At 29.3% G+C, this 21225-nt stretch overlaps 1 protein-coding gene across 2 annotated transcripts; it reads left to right on the top strand.

The window, feature by feature from the left end:
- Positions 1-1721: 1721 nt before the first annotated feature.
- LOC145182020 (uncharacterized) lies at positions 1722-20800 on the top strand. 2 transcript variants are annotated; one of them, XM_090100132.1, is made up of 13 exons: positions 1722-1939; positions 8146-8328; positions 8602-8664; positions 8825-8877; positions 10170-10236; positions 10610-10695; positions 11158-11244; positions 11360-12420; positions 12558-12611; positions 12905-13038; positions 13157-13222; positions 13398-13617; positions 16667-20800. In XM_090100132.1, exons 1-13 carry the CDS (start codon positions 1751-1753, stop codon positions 20740-20742), a joined length of 6339 nt encoding a protein of 2112 aa, XP_089956258.1. In that variant the 5' UTR covers positions 1722-1750; the 3' UTR covers positions 20743-20800. The 2 variants fall into 2 exon arrangements, with proteins under 2 accessions (XP_089956258.1, XP_089956259.1); XM_090100133.1 differs by having other exon boundaries at positions 16694-20800.
- Positions 20801-21225: the final 425 nt, after the last annotated feature.

A 21225-nucleotide genomic window follows, 5' to 3' on the forward strand; every position in this document is an offset into this window, starting at 1 on the left:
TTTACATATTTAAAAAAAAAAAAATGGTTTCAGATATTATTTTAAATTGTTTTGAGTATTTAGTAATGATTAATTTAAAAGTGTTTATGAGCCTTAAAAGGTTTACCCAGCAAAATTGCCGATAATGCCGTTTTATTAATTAATTTTATTAACTAACTTTTTTCAAACCTGCTCAACTTACCCCGATTAGACAAGGTGACACAAGAGTTAGGTTATAAAAAGAGCTGTAATACTTAGGGAAAAATGGCTAAGTATAATCGGAAGTCAAATAAATGAGTAAAATATCAACACTTAAGTGATGCCAAATAAATGTTTTTTTAAGAATCTAAGAGAAAAACAGCAAAAAAATTTTTTTAATTTTTTTGGTCCAAAATCAAAAAAGTGGCCGCGCATCTCCCTTGACCGCCGTCCAAAAACCATTTGATGCGCATTTTATTACCATTATATATACCTATCTTTCATCCATTAGATGTTTTGTCATTTGATGCATAGTTTTTGAGATATTTTAGTTGCCCAATTTGCCCCTTCGCTCAACGAGCCCCGCCCTACCCTACTTTGTAGTAAATATTAGTAGTGACTTTAAAGTTAAATCCATATTATTTCTATTATATATTATTTTAAAGTTTGTATTGCAGTGACTTGTATTCACAAACTCGAACAATCAGAATGTAAACAACGGCTAACCAAGGCATCTGGTTTAAAGTATCAAATTAAAATATTCCAAATTAGAATAAATCTTCCATTAAAAAAGAAGTCCAACTGAGACTATTAATTATAAAGAGTAAGCTTGCTTAAATTGTTTATACTTATTTGTTTCCTGTATTTACTGATTGTATTTTACAGGTCTGTATTTACAGCCCTGTAAAATACAATCAGTAAATACAGGTCTGTATTTATATAATCTTGCAAAATTCACGCCGCGGTTTAACAAAAAAGTAAGCAACCTTTGTATATACAGTATCGATCTGTTAAAATTTTCCGTAAAATCCCGCTTTTTACAAACGGAACATCTTTAACTTCACTTTTTTCAAATCCGCTTTAAAATCTGTACAGATCTGTAAATAAAGGTTTATATGATTAACGCCTGTTGTTTAATGACATGCAGCTATGATTGACATACCATTATTGTTAAAGAAAAAATCATATGTAATATGATATTTTCTTCATATAATATTTGATATTTTCTATCATATGTAATATGATATTTTCTTCAATAATAATGGGATATTTCTATATCAAAGTTAAGTCCTTGTGTATTACTAGTGAATCATTTGCAATAACCTGCAAAGCATTCTAATAAACATAAAATGCATTTAGATAGATATTGATTGATTGATACTGATATAACAATTTCTATAATCTTCTACATTATCAGGTGTTGTTAGCACCAACCTTTGTTTTACCAAGCTCTATAATCTTTTACATTACCAGGTGTTGTTAGCACTCAAATTCTAATAAAGTTAAGTACTGGATATTTAGCCAAAATTTATACACCAACATAAATACACTCACATACACACATATACATAGATACATACACACACACATACACACACATACATACATACATACATACATACATACATACATACATACATACATACATACATACATACATACATACATACATACATACATACATTACAAAACATACATTGCAAAGCATACATATGTAACACATTAAAAAAAAAATCTTGAAGCACTAATGTTCTATGAATTTTTTTAGGTACAAATTACTTAATAAAAAGTCATGGATAAAAATACTTCTGAGCTTTCAGTTACACAAGAAAAATTGGTTTGCACAAATGAAAATGAGATTGAGTCACATTTACAAACCTCAAAGCAAGTTTCTGAAGGAAATGCACTTCTCAGTATAAAGATCCTTGACAAAGATATTTTAAAAATTGAATCATCATTAACTATGCTGAAGAAAAATGAAGTATAAATTTTGTATTATTTTAAATTGTATACATATTTATAATGTTGTTTCAAGTTGTATTATGTTACCATAAGAGTGGTTATGTATGTATGTATGTATGTATGTATGTATGTATGTATGTATGTATGTATGTATGTATGTATGTATGTATGTATGTATGTATGTATGTATGTATGTATGTATGTATGTATGTATGTATGTATGTATGTATGTATGTATGTATGTATGTATGTATGTATGTATGTATGTATGTATGTATGTATGCATGCATGCATGCATGCATGCATGAATGTGTGTGTGTGTGTGTGTGTGTGTGTGTGTGTGTGTGTGTGTGTGTGTGTGTGTGTGTGTGTGTGTGTGTGTGTGAAGAGGTATAGATGGGAATTTACTTGTGTCGAACAGTTTTTTGGCAATAATTTTTATAATGAGGTGGTGGCAAGCAAGATGATTTTCAGCTCAATCAAACTACATTCTCCTAACTTGACATCCATGTTATTGCCTGTTGTATCTAATTAAATTGCTTTTTTAACATACCATCAAGTTAGTTTACTGATGATTTAGCCATAGCTTCAAGTGTTTCTGTTGGGAGCTTTAAGCATTGGTAAACTTTTGCTATCCTAATGAATTTAGGCGGCATGAAAAGTTTCTTTTATAGTTTTCCTGGTTTTTTTTTCTCTCAATATTATGGCAGGGTTTGATGCTCCTGCAGAAGATTGATTGCTGCAGCATAAATTTTTATTTTATTTTTAATTCTTATTAAAATTTTGATCACTAACTTTAATATGTAATATTATTCATGTTTCTTGGATATTGCTTACCCTCTCATTTGGTGAGCTTAAATGAAATTAGTAGGGGAAGTGGTCCCCCAGATCAATTTTTGAAACCCTAAAGAAACCAATTTGGATGAAATTTTGAATAATCTGATTGTTTAAAACCTACATCAGCTTTAGAGATTACATTTCTTAAATATAATTTCTGTGAAATATTAATTCCATTTATAACTAAGAATTTCAATATAAAGAAAATTCTTTAAAAAAAAATTCTTTAAAATGACTCATTAACAAGCACAACAAGGTTTTATTCAAACACAATTTTCACAGAAACTTGTACTAAACATATTGTAACAACTTTATTTAAGTCATGAAACCTAGATCCAGAGTAATAGAGAAGTTCATGTAAACAAATGTAATAGCCAGTGCTGCCAGATCTTCATACATACTACAACTGTAACACTATACATGCTTGCAAAAGTGCATGTATTAGATTTTTGCTATAAATTGAAAACTGTACACTAATTAATAGCAAAAATTCAATACTTGCATTTTTACTAACAATTAGTGCACAGTCCTCATTTTTCTCTAAAAAAGATCATTTTTTGGAGTTTCTGTTGTAAGTGAAAAAACAGAAACATGTGTATAGTGCTTATGAAATGACATATTTTCCTCAAAAATCCCATTTCTAGATTGCTTATGTGTAACTGATGACTAAAGGTAAATATTTTGATGCAGTAAACTCCTTTCTCCATCAATCTTGCTAAATGGTATGCACCTGAAGTGCAAATGCCAGCTGTACCATCATCTTCATCATCTTCATCATCTTCTCCCAGAAATGGAAGAACAAGTTTTTTGAACTCATTCTTATCCTCATAATGATAAGCATTCTCTAAATACTTTTTCATTTTTTTGATCATATTAGTTTTTCCAGATTCAGATGTGATCACATCAATCCATTCTTTTTTAGACATGCTTAGACATCTAGCTCTGGTTTCATCACTGTCAAGTTATTCAAACTTTAGCTTAAAACTTGACTCATTGAATTCCCTCTAAAATTTTAGTCCCCCATAAAATTTGTAATCTTCAGTTCTTTAGAGACAAAAAATGATTCAAAGACTGTGGCAATATATATTTCAAGAACATAATCTTGATATGCCAAAAATACAAGTTGTCAATTAAATGAGTGGTGGACAATAGTGGTTGCCCCTATATAAATTCCAATATTGCTTGCAATCATGTCAAAGCAAAGACCTGAGAGATATTTCTTAATGCCAGCCCACTTTTGAATGAACTCCGCCAACTCTATCCGTTCAAAACTTCAGTTCAAAGTAAAATCAATCAATTAAAATTGAAAATTTACAAGTTTCTCAAAAACATAGTACTTTTGTGACACAATGATTTTTGTAGCAACAATATTGTACTTGGCAGTAATGTTTTATTGTTATTTTCTCCACAATTCATAACAGCAAAATATATTTGAAATAATAGTATCGGAATTTCAGACAATTTTTTTTTTTTAATGCTTTTGTTTATTAAAAAAAAAAATTCAAAACGTTAGTGTTAAATGTAGCATTTGGAAAAATATGTGACTATTTTAGGAGAAAATTCTTCTTTGATTCCTATTTTAGATATTTGGCTTAATTCTCCATTGAGATTTTTATAGTAAATTATTTTGCTTTGTATCTATCTTTGTAGCTACTTTCTAGCCTGTAGCATCATCCCACCAATTGTTTGTGACATTTAGTATAATGAGACATGCTTCTAATAAAAGGAGGCTCTAGAGCGTCTGTTTCACTCAACTTAATTATTAGTTGTCACTTAGTTGCTTTAAAAATTAAATCAGATAACCAGAAAAAATGTACAGAAGCATCATTTTTGAAATTAATTCTGGCTTTAATAAATGTTTGAATAGCATCTCTATGGTCTGGTTTATCAGTAATTTATTATCAGGTTAGTTGAGCTTCCAGATGTTCTTTGGATGGGCATAAAAAACATTCCATTGAATGCACCACTGTACAATTTATTTAGCAGCTTCATCTTCTATTAACTCAGATCTTTGCAATAAGAAAAGCAGATTTTGATGACTATTAGTTCCAAGCTCATGGTTCATTAAAGTAAACCATAAAGGTGTATACTGTAAAACAGGGTGACAGGTGACTTGGGAAAATTTTTTTTATCTTTTCGCTACAATTCTTTTATTATCATTACAATTTAATATTAATCGATGTTTACTGCAGCAACAATATGTAAGGTAAATAAACATAAATTCAAGTTTTTCATGTTGCATTAATATTCCATGTATTTTTAAAAAGAATGATTTGCTTGGGGCACTTGAAACAAATAAATAATTTTGAAAAAATTCTTGATATGAAAAAATTATAACAGATTTTAATTAACAAACAAGAAGCCTCCTTCAGATATGCATAAAAGTATAATAGAATATAATTAGGAAGAAGCCACACTTATATACATATTTCATGAAAATACAAAAGAATATAATTAACAATTAAAAAGCCACCTTTTTATCTTATGTTGGAACACATATTGACCCCTGTGAGTTGTTCCATATGGTTTTGGTAAACATTAGCGTGCAATTTCTTTAATGACTCATCTGAGGCTGATAAAGGTGAATGCTATTTAGGGGAAGACAAACAAATTTAATATTATTTTTTTTTCACATTATTGAATTATTCCCAGTGAATAGTGGGATTAAAGTTTATCCCCCAATGATAACTTTAGCCCTTCACAATTCTTTGTCTATTGAGTAACTATAGAATTGAACCAATTATGAAAATATATGTGATCACAACATCTGCTTTGCTGCAATTAAACCAACATCCTTTTAGCCCACCATAACACCAAGTTGACCATATATATTGTGCTGTTCCTACAAATATTACTGATGTACTGTCTTTTGTGTAATTTAGAATGGATTCTGGATACTTCTTTCTCTTTATGAAAATCATATTTTTGTTGCCTGGTTTTCATTCATGTTGGTTTCATTACAATTCAGTAGATTAGTTGGTGGTATCTCTGTAATGAGCTTGTTCAAGATTGTCTAAATATTGATTGATGATCTCCATTCTAATATTTGCTTTGCTACTCTTCATGTTCTAGCTATCTTTGTTTTAGCACTCATCTGTGTCTGTTCAGGAAATCTTGGACCCAGTCAAACCTAAGCATATTATTATTGGACCCAGTCAAACCTAAGCATTTTGCAATTTTGTATATATCTGATGCAATTCATATTGTGCTTCCATGCTTCATGGCAGCAATTACCTGCTCCAACTGTGCAGAATTACAATTTTTGTACCTACAAGATCTTTCTTTCTCTTGTATGTATGTGGTATCATAGATTTTTTTATATTTTGATAACTAAGATAAAAAAAAAAGCGCATAATGTAGCATATACAAAAAATAACTAAAATGGAAACATAAGGTATAATATGGAATTTACAAAAACCTATAGTTTGTCTTAAGTCACCCCACAATGTGATCACAAAACTTCAGTGTGATATGACGTCAATACTGTATGCACAGTTGAATAAAAGTATTCAAAGTTATGCACACTATATTTGGAATATTTGATATGCTCCACCATTTTTTATTTAGTTACCAGTATAAAATTTTTTGCATTGAGTAAACACTTGAATTCTCAAAAGTTAAATGGTAATTTTTATTTCCCGAAACAGTAAGAAATACAATTCAGTTTATAAAAGTAAGAAAGGTTATGTATTGTAGATGATGCAGTGTTTTTCCTAAAAGTTAAAAAGTTAGTCCCAAGTCTCTCCACCATCCCAAGTCACTGCACCATTTACAAAAAGCATTCACGATATATCTCATTAAAATGTTTAGAATTTCACACTTTCATTTTGCTCTTATAAAATTTACAGATACTTCATGCAATCATCAGCTACCTATTGCGGCTATATAGTCCTATCTTAAGGTACTCTAAGTTCTTATCACATTGTTCAGAAATCAGTGTTGATGTAACCAAATACACATATTTCAGGCCTGATGACAAATTCTTCCAAACCTCATCTGGCATTGTATATAAAAGCTGAGAACAGCCAAAACATTTGTATCTGATTACAAGATTGTTTAATGCTTACTTTAAATGAGTTCCATCTTCTACTTCAATATTTGTATTAGTGCTATAACATGCCAAAGTTTCAATTTGGTCAAAACTTTTTTCCTTTAAGGAACTAAATGATAGCTGTAGAAACCATTATAGCTTTACCATCAGTTGGTGATACACGATCCAGGATATTTTTATCAGGCAATAAAACAATTGCAGCATGTTCCTCAATTTTTCCCAGCAACTCTCTTGCATTTAAGTCCTATTTTTTCAACCATCATAGCCAATTCCACTACATACTTCAATTGGTACCGCATCATCTTGTTCAAATATTACATTTACTGCTCTGCAGACTTTTGTCTGAGTCTAAATTATATTCAGTGCTATGGGAACCTCTGATTTCCTCTATTATTTCATCCTCATTCTCACACACCAAGAAACAATATTTTCAAACTCTCAATGTTATTGTTCCAGTACACCTCTGGTTTCTTTAATTTTCTTCTTTGGCTGTTATTAGTGTTGTTTCTTAATAGTCTCTTTATTGATTGTACTACTTATTTTTATCTTTCAATTGGATAGCTGATCTTTGGGAAAATCACTATCAATTTTGGTGACATCATTATCAACAACTTCAAACAAGCTGGAAATTTCTTTGCAAAAACTTATTTTTCTTACTTTTAAAGAAGTCTAAAAGATCATTGGGATTCAGACTTTTTGGGGATATTATACCTTTTAGTTGCTGGTAATTAAAATATACTTTAGTGATTTTCACTTTGAGAACATGGGCCTTAATTGTGTCTTTTTGAACAGTTATTAAGGATGTACATATGTAAACACTTTCAATTTATGGTACACCAATATTTGCAATAATTGACTTATCTAGTTCTTTTTGTGCAGAGGTTTCTATCTTTTTGCAATTTCTAGTTCTGTTGGAAATATGTTTACAGGGAACTCTGCAGGCTGACCAAATGCCAACTGATATGTAACCTTTCAGGAGAATATTTTGATTGATGCTGCCATTATAATCTACTAAACAGATAGAAAATTGATATTATAAGGTATACTAAAAGAAAAAAAAAACATCAAGTAAAGCTGTTTTTTTATGAAAATGTGTTCTGAATTTTTATTGTTTCTTAAAAGTGTTTTAACAAAGTGAAAATTTTCTCTCAAAATTTTCAAATATTTTTCCAGTATGTTTACCACCAACATTTTGAATTACTTAAAGTACATTAAAGTATATTGTGTAACTTTTAATTCTGCCTCTGTTTTATCATTATTTTTTTTTACTAAAATACAGAATGCATTTTTGTAATTTATTATCAGTTAACGAAAAAAAGTTTTTTACTGAATTTTAGAATGAGATACTCGCAACATTACAACAACTTCGTAAGAAGCAGCAAATAATCATTGAAAGAAGAAATCAAAAAATAGTTTCAGAAAAAAAGCCAGACTCAAAAACTGAGTTTCAATTGAAACTACTGGAACGTTTCTCTTACAAAAATGTGGATACAATTAAACGTATTTACAGTGAAAATCAGGTTTGTGTTATCTAATAAAAGGTATTCATGGCTTCTTATTTTATATGAGTTGATGCAAAGTACAAAATGTTCATCATCTTGGAATGTTTTCTTCTATGAAAAGGTTCTATCAAAAAGTTACACTTTTAATTTTTTGCCTAAAAAAAAAGTGCCAGTATGTTTGCTTAAATTTTTGTAAAGTTAAAAAGGTTTTTGTTATCAGACTTACAAACTCATTTGCTAAATTTGGTTTTGTTCCTATATGTTGTTGTTTATTTAGTTTGTATCTTTTAGGCAAAAGCGGCAGCTTCCCATAGACTAAAGTTCTTAAATTATGATGGGTATCAACTCAAACTGGTATGTACTGTATTTGAGGCTGAGTGAGGATGTATTGAGTTTCATAAGTTCTTTTTTACTTATTTCCTTAGGATTTAAAAGAGAATTTTCAAATCAATTTAAAGAGTAAATATGATAATGTAGATGGAGAATATTTAAGCCTGTTTGTAAATCATTTCAGCCGCTCTACAATAAACCATCAGATCTTCCACAGTATCAACATAACATTAAAAGGTATATTATTGTTAAAATTAATTAAAAGCAAAAAAATAAAAGTGAAATGTTTATAATTTTAATGGTGGAATATTTTTTTTTTTCTTTCAAGGTACTTCCTAAGGCCTTTTCTTAAGTCAGAGGAATTTTTAGCTGTGTATGCATGAGTATTTTTAAATTTGGCTCATTTTGTACAAATGTAGCTCAACACTAATTTTGTGATTTTTTTTTTGAGTACACCTAAAAAAAGTGCATAAATTCTGTTTAAATTAACATTTTCCCCTATTTTGAAATGTTTTTCATGCCTCTAGATTCTGTAAGACGTTTTCTAGGAGGATATTTTAAAATTGTAACAATTAATAAATGGCAAATTTCATTTCATGAATTCATGAATTCTGGTTTGAAAGGATCAGGGTTGCATTCTTTTTCTGTATCTATTAAGTTAAGGCTATTAGGGGGTGTTATATGCAAACAAATTTCTTTCTCCTATATCTTGTCCTAAATTATTGGTTATATTTTTTATGGAAAGTGAGGAAAAATAAAAAGTAAACAAACTGAACTAATCAGATTAAAGAAACAAACCTACATGTGAAACTGTCAGTTTGTAACATTTATGTTCTTAAATTATTGGAGTATCTTAAAGAACTTTCAAAAAATAATAGAGAAACATCTAAAAATTTACATTATAAAGTTTCACTTTAAAATTACTTTTTTCTAGTTTTTCTGGATTAAAAGTTGATCATTTTTCTTTCAACAGGTTAGATTTGTTGCTTCGAGGGCTTGTGGCTGTTGTTGCAAATATATTTCTTGCCAAATAAGTCATATTAAAGAAAGGTTTTTAACAATTCCTCACAATATTCTATCACATCAACTTTATGGCTTTATAGATTAAGATACTGAATCTGTGATTTATCAATGATCATAGTAATGTAGTTAATACCTATACTCTTACTATTATCATATTCAGACATTGATGTTCTAACATTGATGTTCCGAAATTTGATGTTATCAACTTCAAAAAAATCATATAATTTACTGTCTTTGCCAAAAAAATTGAATTCAGAAAAATTCATATTAGAATTAAAAACCTTGTAAGATCAACTTTTACCTTCCTTTAAAATACCAACCTATTTGTTTTTTGTTCTTTTCTATATTCTCTTTATAACTATCTATTTTATCAACGAGTAATGCTGTTAGATAATTAAATCAAGATGAGAATGGTTGGCAATTAAAATTATTTTTAATGTCGTCAAATCATTTTAAGTATCAACTAGTATCAAAAATGATTGAACTAAATAAATTTCATTTTCTAGCTTTGAAAACTTTCGTCCAAAGTTGCTTAAGTTTCTTCAAAAAAAGAAAATTGCTGAAAACAAAGTGGTGAGTAAAGTTTTTCAATTTTTTCTCCCTTGTAATTACATAATTTTTTCTCCCTTGTAATTACATAATTTTTTCTATACTGCATTTATATAACCAAACTTTAGCCTTCTAGAACCTTTTATAAAAAAAAGCAATATGTAAAAATCTTTTATGAATTTTTTTTTTGTCTGTTGCTAATGTCTTCTAATTATAAAGTGTTCCACCATGAGTTGTTATATGTAACCTTGACAGCTATTTAGTTCTTAATAGGTACCTTCAGTACTCTTCATAGTTCTTTAATGTAAAAAAAAAAAAAAAGCAAAAGAAATGAAAATTTGTAAGATTTACATACAAATTTTTATATTTTTTATCTTTTATCATTTTAATCTTTTAGCTGGCAATGTCAGAGCAAAGTTATGCAGATACAAAAAAAATTTGGTTAAAAAAAGTTGAGAAGCTAGAAAATAACCAAAAGCGAAGGTTTAAAATGCTTTTTTTTATATTTTCTCAGTTTATTAATGCCACTGGACATTATAGACAAGCTGAGTACAATAAACAATTTTTATTGTTAAATCACTATAGTTCATTCATTCTATTGTTCTCATTAATTCTTTTGTTTTTCTTGCACACTTTTTGAAGAGAAAATATTTTCATACTGTAACTGATACAGCTCAGACAAGTAAACTGGCAACTAACTTGTCAATTAAAACAATTAAAATATGATGGTTTGGAATACCTGATTTCATGTTTCAAATATTAAAACAATTTTCCTTGCTTAATTAAAAAATGAATATTAATCAAATTATTTGTTTTTCACGGTTAAAATTGTTGTATTAAAAAAATGTCTAGTGGTTCATTTATATAATTAAAGTAGCATATATGTTAAGTGCAGCTGACAAATTTTATATGTATAAAACTATAATAGTATATAAATATATTTAGGCAAAAAGTACAAAGAGCGCGCCAATTTTATGAAAAAGAGTTTCCTGAAATCAAGAAACAGAGAGAGCAGCAAGAGCGAATTGATAGGTGAAGGAAACATTTCTTTGATTCTCTAGATTTTTTCCTGCTCCCCAATACTTTTAAAACAATCCTACTTCAGTTATACATCATCTAAGTCTTGATAGACTGATTTTTTTTGTAGGCTTGGTTCACGTGCTGTAGGTGGAGGATACATTCGCAGCGAAGCTGAGATAGAGGAAATTGCTGATAACCTAAAAGAAATAGATGCCAATAAGAATCTTATGAGGTTGCTTTCTATACAAACTCCCCAATTGTTGAGTAGTTATGATCGGCGATTTCGTTTTTTAAATTACAACTCATTGATAAAAGATGTAGATGAATTTGAGGCTGAGAGAAAAGCAGCTATCTTGTGGAGTGATAAAGAGAAACAAATTTTTCGTGAAAAGTTTACTCAATTTCCTAAAGATTTTGATAAAATTGCATCTTTCTTGGAGCAAAAAAAGTGTTCTGATTGTGTGCTCTTTTATTATTGCAATAAAAAGAAGGAAGGTTTTAAATCATCAAAAATGAAATCCAAGAAGAAAGGAAAGTTAAATAGAAGTGGAAATCAATTGACAATGAGAATAGAGCATGGTAAGTCAAAACAGAGTAAGTCAGAAAAAGAAGAAGAGGATGAAGGTAATGACTCAACAATGAGTGATGATGAAACTTCAGAGACCTGTCAAGTTAAACAAGTTTCCTCAGGTATCACTGATGTACCAATAATAAAAAAGACGTGTACACTAACTACATGCACAATTGAGAGCTCAACTAAAACTCTAGTAAATGACAAACTTGATTGTCAACAAAACCAGGGTTTGGAGACTAAATTTATTTCTGATAAATCGGCAATGATTTTGGATCTTAATGATGCATCTAAAGTACACAAAATTCCTCAACCTTTAGTTAAACTCTTTAATACACGTTCTGGAAAACTTTCACAAAAAACAGCTAAATTGTCTTTAACATCAGAAGATGTTAGTGAAGTTCAATCTAGCGATGTTTTCCACCCTCCATTAAAAATTGTAATTGCTGTTACATCTCCTTCATATAATGATCTCAACACTACTGTTGTTCCAGCTTGCAGTATTATCTCGGAAACCATTACTGCTGCTGTAATGATGAATGTTCCAGATGAAGTTCCTTTTGAAACTGTCATAAAAGTTGAAGATTTAATCAGACAGCATTTCAGCATGATGCCAGGTTTGATTTTTATTTAAGGCATGTTAGAAAGTATATCTCTTTTATTAATAATAACATATAGTATGGGCTTTCTTATTTTTTATTTATTATTATATTATTTATTATATTTTATTATTTCTTATTCTTCTTATTTTAAGAACACAGTGATCCATCCCGTTGGTCAGAACAAGAAATGTTAAGAGCAGTTGAAGGTATCATCAAAATTTTAAGTTAATTTTTTTTAAGATCTTTGTATTTGACGAATAATGTAGCACTTAATTGGATTCAAATTCGAAATATAAAGGGCTATTTTTCACTGCCCAGATATTGCATGTTTTTGAGCTCACAATCTAACATGGTAGCATCTTGTAAATCTTTCATATTTTTCAAAGATTCATTATAAGCATGTTAAAGAATGTTAAAAGTGATATGTGCTAAAATTGAAAGTTATTTCATATCTTTTACATGATTTAATTGAAAAAATCAGTTTTGATTTTGTTTTAAGGTTTAAAGAAATTTGGAAGGAGTTGGCCATCTATTGCTAAAATTGTTGAAAGTAAATCTGAAGGGCAATGCAAAAACTTTTACTTTAACTATAAGAAGAAATTCAACTTGGACAAAATACTAGGAATATATAAGGTATTTTTTTTTAACAGTAATATATTACGTACCTTTTTTAATGAGATAAAAAAATCATCTAATATTTATGTTTGAAAAGTTGCCGATACATTTAAGATTTTTTTTAATATTTATTTAGCAAAAAGATGATTCAGCTTATTTAGAAGAGGAAGGGACTGAGGAGGATGCAAAGCAGCCTAAAATTGTAATTGTTTATTACAAATATTTTAAATAGGTTTAAATTTCTTTGTAGATTATATTTAATATAATTATAAATTAATAATAAAATTGCCAAATGTTCTTTTATATTTTATGTGTCTTGGTTTATTGTCCATATGTGTCTTGGTTTATTGTCCATAATTCTAATCTGTGTTTTTCAGACTGAAACAAAGAAAATTGATAACCGCAATAAAATTTATAAAAAGACATCAAAGATCAAAGAAAATGACCTTAACCCAATCCAATCAGAATTAGATGCTACAGAGATTGCATTCAAAGTAGATAATGTTAAAGATTTAGAGGATCATGATGCCATTGAAGCTGTTCCTGTTGAGAATGCTGATACAAAAAATCAAACTGTGCTGGATGAGGATACAACTGGTAAAACAGATCCACATATTATTTTTATTTTATATTGCTTTTCCATGTACATTTTTTACATGATGGTAAATGTTTTTGATATATTTCATTTAACTGAACAGAATTTTTTAAGGTTAGGAAATAATGCTACATATACATTAAAATGAAACTACATTAATAAAATGAAAAAAGAGATTAAATTGTTTCTAACTTATTAAAATTATTTTATCACAGTTTTGAAATTGTATATTATATAATAATAATAATAATAATAATAATAATAATAATAATAATAATAATAATAATAATAATAATAATAATAATAATAATAATAATAATAATAATAATAATAATAATAATAATAATAATAATAATAATAATAATAATAATAATAATAATAATAATAATAATAATAATAATAATAATAATAATAATAATAATAATAATAATAATAATAATAATAATAATAATAATAATAATAATAATAATAATAATAATAATAATAATAATAATAATAATAATAATAATAATAATAATAATAATAATAATAATAATAATAATAATAATAATAATAATAATAATAATAATAATAATAATAATAATAATAATAATAATAATAATAATAATAATAATAATAATAATAATAATAATAATAATAATAATAATAATAATAATAATAATAATAATAATAATAATAATAATAATAATAATAATAATAATAATAATAATAATAATAATAATAATAATAATAATAATAATAATAATAATAATAATAATAATAATAATAATAATAATAATAATAATAATAATAATAATAATAATAATAATAAGAATAAGAATAAGAATAAGAATAAGAATAAGAATAAGAATAAGAATAAGAATAAGAATAAGAATAAGAATAAGAATAAGAATAAGAATAAGAATAAGAATAAGAATAAGAATAAGAATAAGAATAAGAATAAGAATAAGAATAAGAATAAGAATAAGAATAAGAATAAGAATAAGAATAAGAATAAGAATAAGAATAAGAATAACAATAAGAATAACAATAACAATAACAATAACAATAACAATAACAATAACAATAACAATAACAATAACAATAACAATAACAATAACAATAACAATAACAATAACAATAACAATAACAATAGTAATAGTAATAATGACAATGACCATGACCATGACCATGACCATGACCATGACCATGACCATGACCATGACCATGACGATAACAATAACAATAACAATCACATATATATATATATATATATATATATATATATATATATATATATATATATATATATATATATATATATATATATATATATATATATATATATATATATATATTCAGTGAGTCCAAAAATTATTAACACACCCTTGCATAACTACTTTATATTTGCTGTCATGTAAGAATTGTAAGAGAAAATTATTCATTGCTAGTATCATTGTGTCATTAGTATATATACTACAAGTTTCATCTTTTCTATAACTTTTGTTGTTTTATCTAAAAAATAGTACAAGTTTGTTCAAATATTACATACAAAAACTATTGGCCCAGAGGAAAGAAAAAAATTTTTGTACATCAAAAACAGGTATTTCATCAAATCTAATATTGTGTTGGGTAAACTTTCGTTTCGATACATTCTAGTAATCTATTTGATGCTGAATCACCAAGTTTTTGAAAAACAGATAGCTTGACCTAATTTCATTCTTTCTTCAAGAGGTTCCCAGGCTCATGAATATTCTTCAGTTTGTGTTTCTTCATCCTCTGTTCAATCTCATCCCATAGATTGAGATTAAGCGAGAATGAAAGCCGAGCTAATGTTTGAATATTTTTTTGCTTGAGCTAATCCTTAACAAGACCTGATATATATATGCTTAGGATCATTGTCATGGACGAAGAAAAATTCTTGTCCAAAGTTAAATTTTTGGATCGATGGTAACAAATGCTGCTCTAAGAAATCATGTTAATAAAATTGATCCATTGTATGGTCCAAAACATATAATTCACCAATTCCATTTTGCGTGAAACAACCCCAAACAGTAACAGAACCCCCATCATGCTTGACCATAGCCACAGTACAATGTGGATCAAATTCTTCCTTGGGTGTTCTTCATACAATTACCTACCCATCAGACCCAAACAGATTAAACTTCAACTCATCGTACCAAATGACAGTTTCCCAAAACATAATCAGCTTGTTCAACATTGTTTTGGTGCACTTCAGGCGTTTACCTTGATTGACCTTATTGATTAATGCTTGCTTTTGTGCTATATGAATGAAAAGCCCAGCTTCATGAAGTCTGTTTCAAATGGTATTGGCATGTAATGATATTCCTAATTCGTAATGTATCAGCAGCAATATCCTGTTGAGAATCACTGTTCTGATGGTGCTGAATTACTAAAGTTAGAAGATCATTACTATAATCTTTCTTTTTAGGCGCCATTTTATTTGATTGTCATCTAGTCAAGAAATCCACGTGTATTTATACTATGATTAGTGGTTCTAGATATAACATTGACACATTTCTGTAACCTTGTGAAAAAATCACAAAAAGTTCTAGAACTTTTTAAGAGAATTCTTTTTATTCTGTTCCTCTGGGCCAATAATTTTTGTAGTTAATAATCGAACAAACTTAAACTGTTTTGTCAATAAAACAAGAACAAAATTTGAAAAGCTGAAACTTGTTATGTATATATAAATGATAATAGACTACACAATGATAATATATATATATATATATATATATATATATATATATATATATATATATATATATATATATATATATATATATATATATATATATATATATGCATACACACACACAATTTTGAACTTAATGTCTAAAATTTTCAATGAGAACAAATAATTCATCTTTCAATTTTTTCCTCTACAAAATTTTCGCTCTCTTCAACTTCCCTTTTTTAAAAATAGTTCTTCTAAAACTTTTTGCAAAATATTTCTAGAATTTTTTAAATTAAAATTTATCAGAAAAATTAAAAATTATCAGAAAAAATACTTTATTTATTTTAAATATATTTTTTAATAATTTTTAGATAACCTTAATGAAACTAATGTTTCAGATATGCCACCGATTCCTGCTTTGTTGCGCTCACCACCTCCTCTAGCTCCAGTTGTATCTGTTTTCAAAGGATCTCTCGAATCGATTAGTCCTGTTAAGGAGATTAACCGTAGAAATGACATTCTTACATCTATTTCTCGTCTTTCTAGCACTTCGATAGAATGTTCTCCAAAAGACCAAGATAAGTTTAAGATAGGGTCGTATAACTTCCATACCTACGTAAAAGAAGAATTGCCGCTTGATCAGAAACAGTCAGTTCAGGAAAGTTCTCAGCAAACCTATCAAATAGATCAACCAGTAAAAATGTTGCAACATAAACAGTCTGAACACCCGCAATATCAGCAGCATCTTTTACGCCTTTCGCATAATATATTGCCATATCAGTCAAAGCAAAATGACGCATTTCTTCAGCGATCGCCTAACTTTTTCTTAACTGAAAATCGTGGCACAAACTCTACTTTATCTAATAAACATGTTACACCGACAAGCCCTTCTCGATCTGCTTCAGATGCTCGCGAACTGTATAAACCTGTTTCACCGGACACACTCAAGCAAATGCATTCGAGTGGTTTTTATCAAAAAGAAGCACAACAAAGCCATGAAAACCATTTTTGCTCTGCTCAAAGGAAAAACGTTTACTCGCCATTAATGACGCATAAACAAAGTGTAGGTATAGTTGAACAAAAATCTGCTATGCATGCATTTACGTCCAGATTTCCTGCTTACATGTCATCTTTACAGTTACATGGAGCCTCTTCTGATACACCTCTAACAAGATTACGATTTCCACTTTCACCATCAGGTAATAGTTCTCGATTGTCAAGCGCAATGAACTCACCGTTTCCTCAAACGATTTCACCGTTAATAAATATGAGCAAGCCATCTCAAATGCAACATTCACCTGTGCAACGTTCACCTGTACAACGTTTTTTTAGCCCCTACAGTTTGAGCGATTCTCACAAACGACATGAAGTCGATTTAATACATTGTCAACGTGATCGTGAGTTTGATTTAGAAACGAGAAACAATACGGAATTAATTCTTCAAAGAGAAGTCGAGCCTGAGTGTGAGGTAGGAAACAAAATCAAAGAAGACTATGAAATAAAAAAAAACGATTATTATAGAATGAAGGAGTTTGAATGTCGCATGCGTGAAGAAGAAGACAAAGTTCATCGGCGTTTGAATCTATACTTATATGATCGAAGTAGGTCAGGAGACGTACGGAATATAAGTCAGCTCCACTACCATGGGGATAAAGGAATTGAATACAATCATCAAGATTCTATAAAAGGTTCCGATGATTTTCATCGTCATAATTCTTATCAACCTAGGTCTAAAGCTGAACAGCTTGAGCGTGCTGCTTGTATTCCAACATTGCAAAAACATACTCCGAAACCCAGAGAAACATTTAGTTTAAAAACTGATAGGCGTAAACTTTCAGACCCGAGTGTTGAAAGTTCATTGAGATGTAAGGCGTTTCTTAATGAAGGGCAATCTTTTGAAAAACAGCACCAAATGATGATTGCATCAGGAAATGTGCCGAAATTGCAGAGCGACTCTAAGTCTATCCATAAAAGTAACTCATCACCATCATTAAGCCAAAACCAAACTCCGCCTGTCTTACAACGTCTTGGTACTCCTCCAGTGATGGGATATATTGGGCCTGGGCTTTCAAGAGAAAATGAAGTTACCCATTTGAAACAAAACGTTACAAAGATAGTTCGTCCGTGGGAAATGAATCCTGATGTTTCTCAACGAAACGAAATTTCAACAATAAAGCAAAACCTTTCTCCTTGTAACCCTAATGTGCCTGTTGATTTAAACATTTCTGATTCATTGATACCAACAGATGAATTAGTGCCTGATAATAGTTTTTTAAAGAATATGAAAATATCTCAACCGTTTGATCTTCAGAAAGAAAAGTTATCAACAAGCAAATCCTTCGAAATATCTCCGACTGCAGGATTTAATTCCACCCTTCCCCATAACCAGTTGGCTAATAAAGCTCAGAAACAGAACTTTAATGAAATGAACTGTCCAGTTATTCAGTTAGCACCTACCTCTATTAAGTTTAAAGAGCAAATCATTACTTTTGCCCAGTATAACAGCCCAACACCTCAGGCATTTCCAAAGTTCACTTATAATTATTCTGAAATGCATGAAAGTTCAGCTGGTGATAAACAATTGCCGACTCAAGGTGCATATTTTTCTATGCTACCTGTTCCAATTTCTGGTCAAGATTTTGCTGTTGATCGATCGAAAGCAGCTCAGCATTCATACGCGGAGCCACCAATCATGTCATTTGAAAATGAGCTTAGCTTTGATTCTTCTCGAAATAATCCTATATCTCGTCTACGAAGTGATTCAGAAGAAACAGTTTCGTCAGACGAACTTGATCCAGGAGATAAACGTTTGACTCAGGAAAACCCTCAACCCTCACTACTGATACAAAGACTTAAAAGTAGAAATGAGCACGAGTTCCCTTCTTCGAAATCAAACGACGATTCTCAGGCAAATGAATCGTATAGGACAATGCCAGAACACTTTGTTTTTAGAACAGATTCACAAGAAAAGCATTACTATCAGGTTTTTTCTCATGATATCAAAAATAAAAATATTTCGAGTGATCTGCCTTTAAACAACATTGTCTCTTCTAAAGTTAGCTCAAAAAATGAAAGTTTACTGAAAGAAAAATTTTCAATATCTGGTATTAAATCTCCGGAATTATTCAAATCTCAAAATGAAACGGAAAAAAAAGCGTTACTGACTGATAATACCCGTTCTGTTGATAAAACAGAAAACTTAGCTTCTGTTTTTCGACACGAAATGCCCTTAAAATTAATGAAATCTGTTTTGTTAGAAAATATTGAAAAGCCGAAAATGAAACGGTGCGACTCACCAGACATATATGATGATTTGAAAGTTCATAATTACGAAGAGCAGAGAGCTGAGTCACCACTAGATCTATACAGTGCTGCTCATCCACAACCTAATACTCGCGAAAGGACTCCCTTGGTGAAAAGCACTCCTAGAAATGATGATCTTTTTTACATTTTATCACAGGATGAAAAAGAAAATTCTCGTCAAATAATTCCTAAAGAAACTTTGCACAATCCACAGCTTAATGAAGATAGGGAAGTAGCAGTAATTAGCTCAACTGGGAGTGATTTAAAAAACGTTCATCGTAGTGATGGTAGTACTCCTGTAATGGACGAACCGTTGGGTGACACAAGTGAACAGCTATCGATGAACAATGAAAGTTGCAACGCATCCTTCACTCGCACTAGTCCAAGTCCTTCAACTCCCGAAGCTCATACTCCTTTACTTGATGAACCAGCCTATTGCTTTGAACAACCAGAAAAATTATCAGGTCATTATAGTGGAAATGATTTTGAGAAATTTATAACCTCTCCTGCAGCCTCTTCTTCCCATTGTTTGCAAACAGAAACAGGAGAAATAAATGCTTCGCCCTTACTTTACTTAAGATCAGATATTTACACCCATCCTGTGCATGAGTCCGCTCAAAAAGATGGAGTTTTCGAATCAATTTCTCCACCGTGCTCACCTGGGCGTATATCTTCTCTAAATTTACCTTTCGCACCATTAAATAGTTCTAATATTGTTTACCCTTATTCTACGCTAGTATTCAATGTAAATAGTTCGAGACCTGGTTCTCGATCAAGCATACACTCTCCGCTTCCTTCAGAAGGCACTTCTCCACGAATCGATGATAGTAAATGCAAACGAAGAAGAGAATCACATGATATAGAAAGCAAAGAGTTTGAACAAACTGCACACCAACAGTTTGATGGAAAAAAGTTGATGCAGAAATCTTACCAACGATCGATGTCTCAAAGTTCATCGAATAATAGTTCAAAATCTCCGGAATACGAATATAAATCAAAATCTAAACCATTTGTCAATAAGTTTTCACATTCCACCGAGCAACGTTCCTTTCACGAACGAAGGTATGAACAAGCAAGATCATACAAGCGAGGGTCTCGTTCACCCGATAATGACAGAATGCTAAACAAAAGGTTGAGAAAGTAGATTAATTTGAGCAAACTCGCATGTATAAAATGTATAAAATGAATTCTGTTCGTATTAATAAGTGAGTTTTTTTTAAGAAATTTTTTATAATGGATTATTTATCTAATTTCAGCAATAGTTATAGGATAATAGGGTATTTTTTTGAAGATGAATGAAATTGGTGGTTGATAGCTACTACAGTAATTTTCAGAATAATTTATTACTAAATATACTTAACCGCAAAATTAACGCACCACTTATACATTTCGATTTATTTTAATTTTCGTCTATTATCATACACTTTAACAAACATATTTAGAATAGAACATATGAACACAATTATTTCGATGATAATAATAAAATTGAGTTTGAGGATGGTGAAAAAAAAAAAAAACTGAAATCAAAAAGTATGGTTCGTTTAACAAAATAAAGTAAAATGGTTATCATTGTTATGCACACAGCTGAAATTGAAACACTTTTAATTTATCAATTGTTACAACCTCT

Source organism: Hydra viridissima, unplaced genomic scaffold (genome assembly GCF_058129835.1).
Source record: "Hydra viridissima isolate aposymbiotic clone 2 unplaced genomic scaffold, HvirCarnegie_v1 scaffold_10, whole genome shotgun sequence".
In the NCBI taxonomy this organism is placed as follows: domain Eukaryota; kingdom Metazoa; phylum Cnidaria; class Hydrozoa; order Anthoathecata; family Hydridae; genus Hydra; species Hydra viridissima.

Coding starts and splice junctions, on each gene's coding strand:
- LOC145182020 (XM_090100132.1), top strand. CDS start 1,751: ATGGATAAAAATACTTCTGAGCTTTCAGTTACACAAGAAAAATTGGTT. Junction 1,940..8,145: donor CTATGCTGAAGAAAAATGAA/GTATAAATTTTG, acceptor ACTGAATTTTAG/AATGAGATACTCGCAACATT. Junction 8,665..8,824: donor ATGGGTATCAACTCAAACTG/GTATGTACTGTA, acceptor AAATCATTTCAG/CCGCTCTACAATAAACCATC.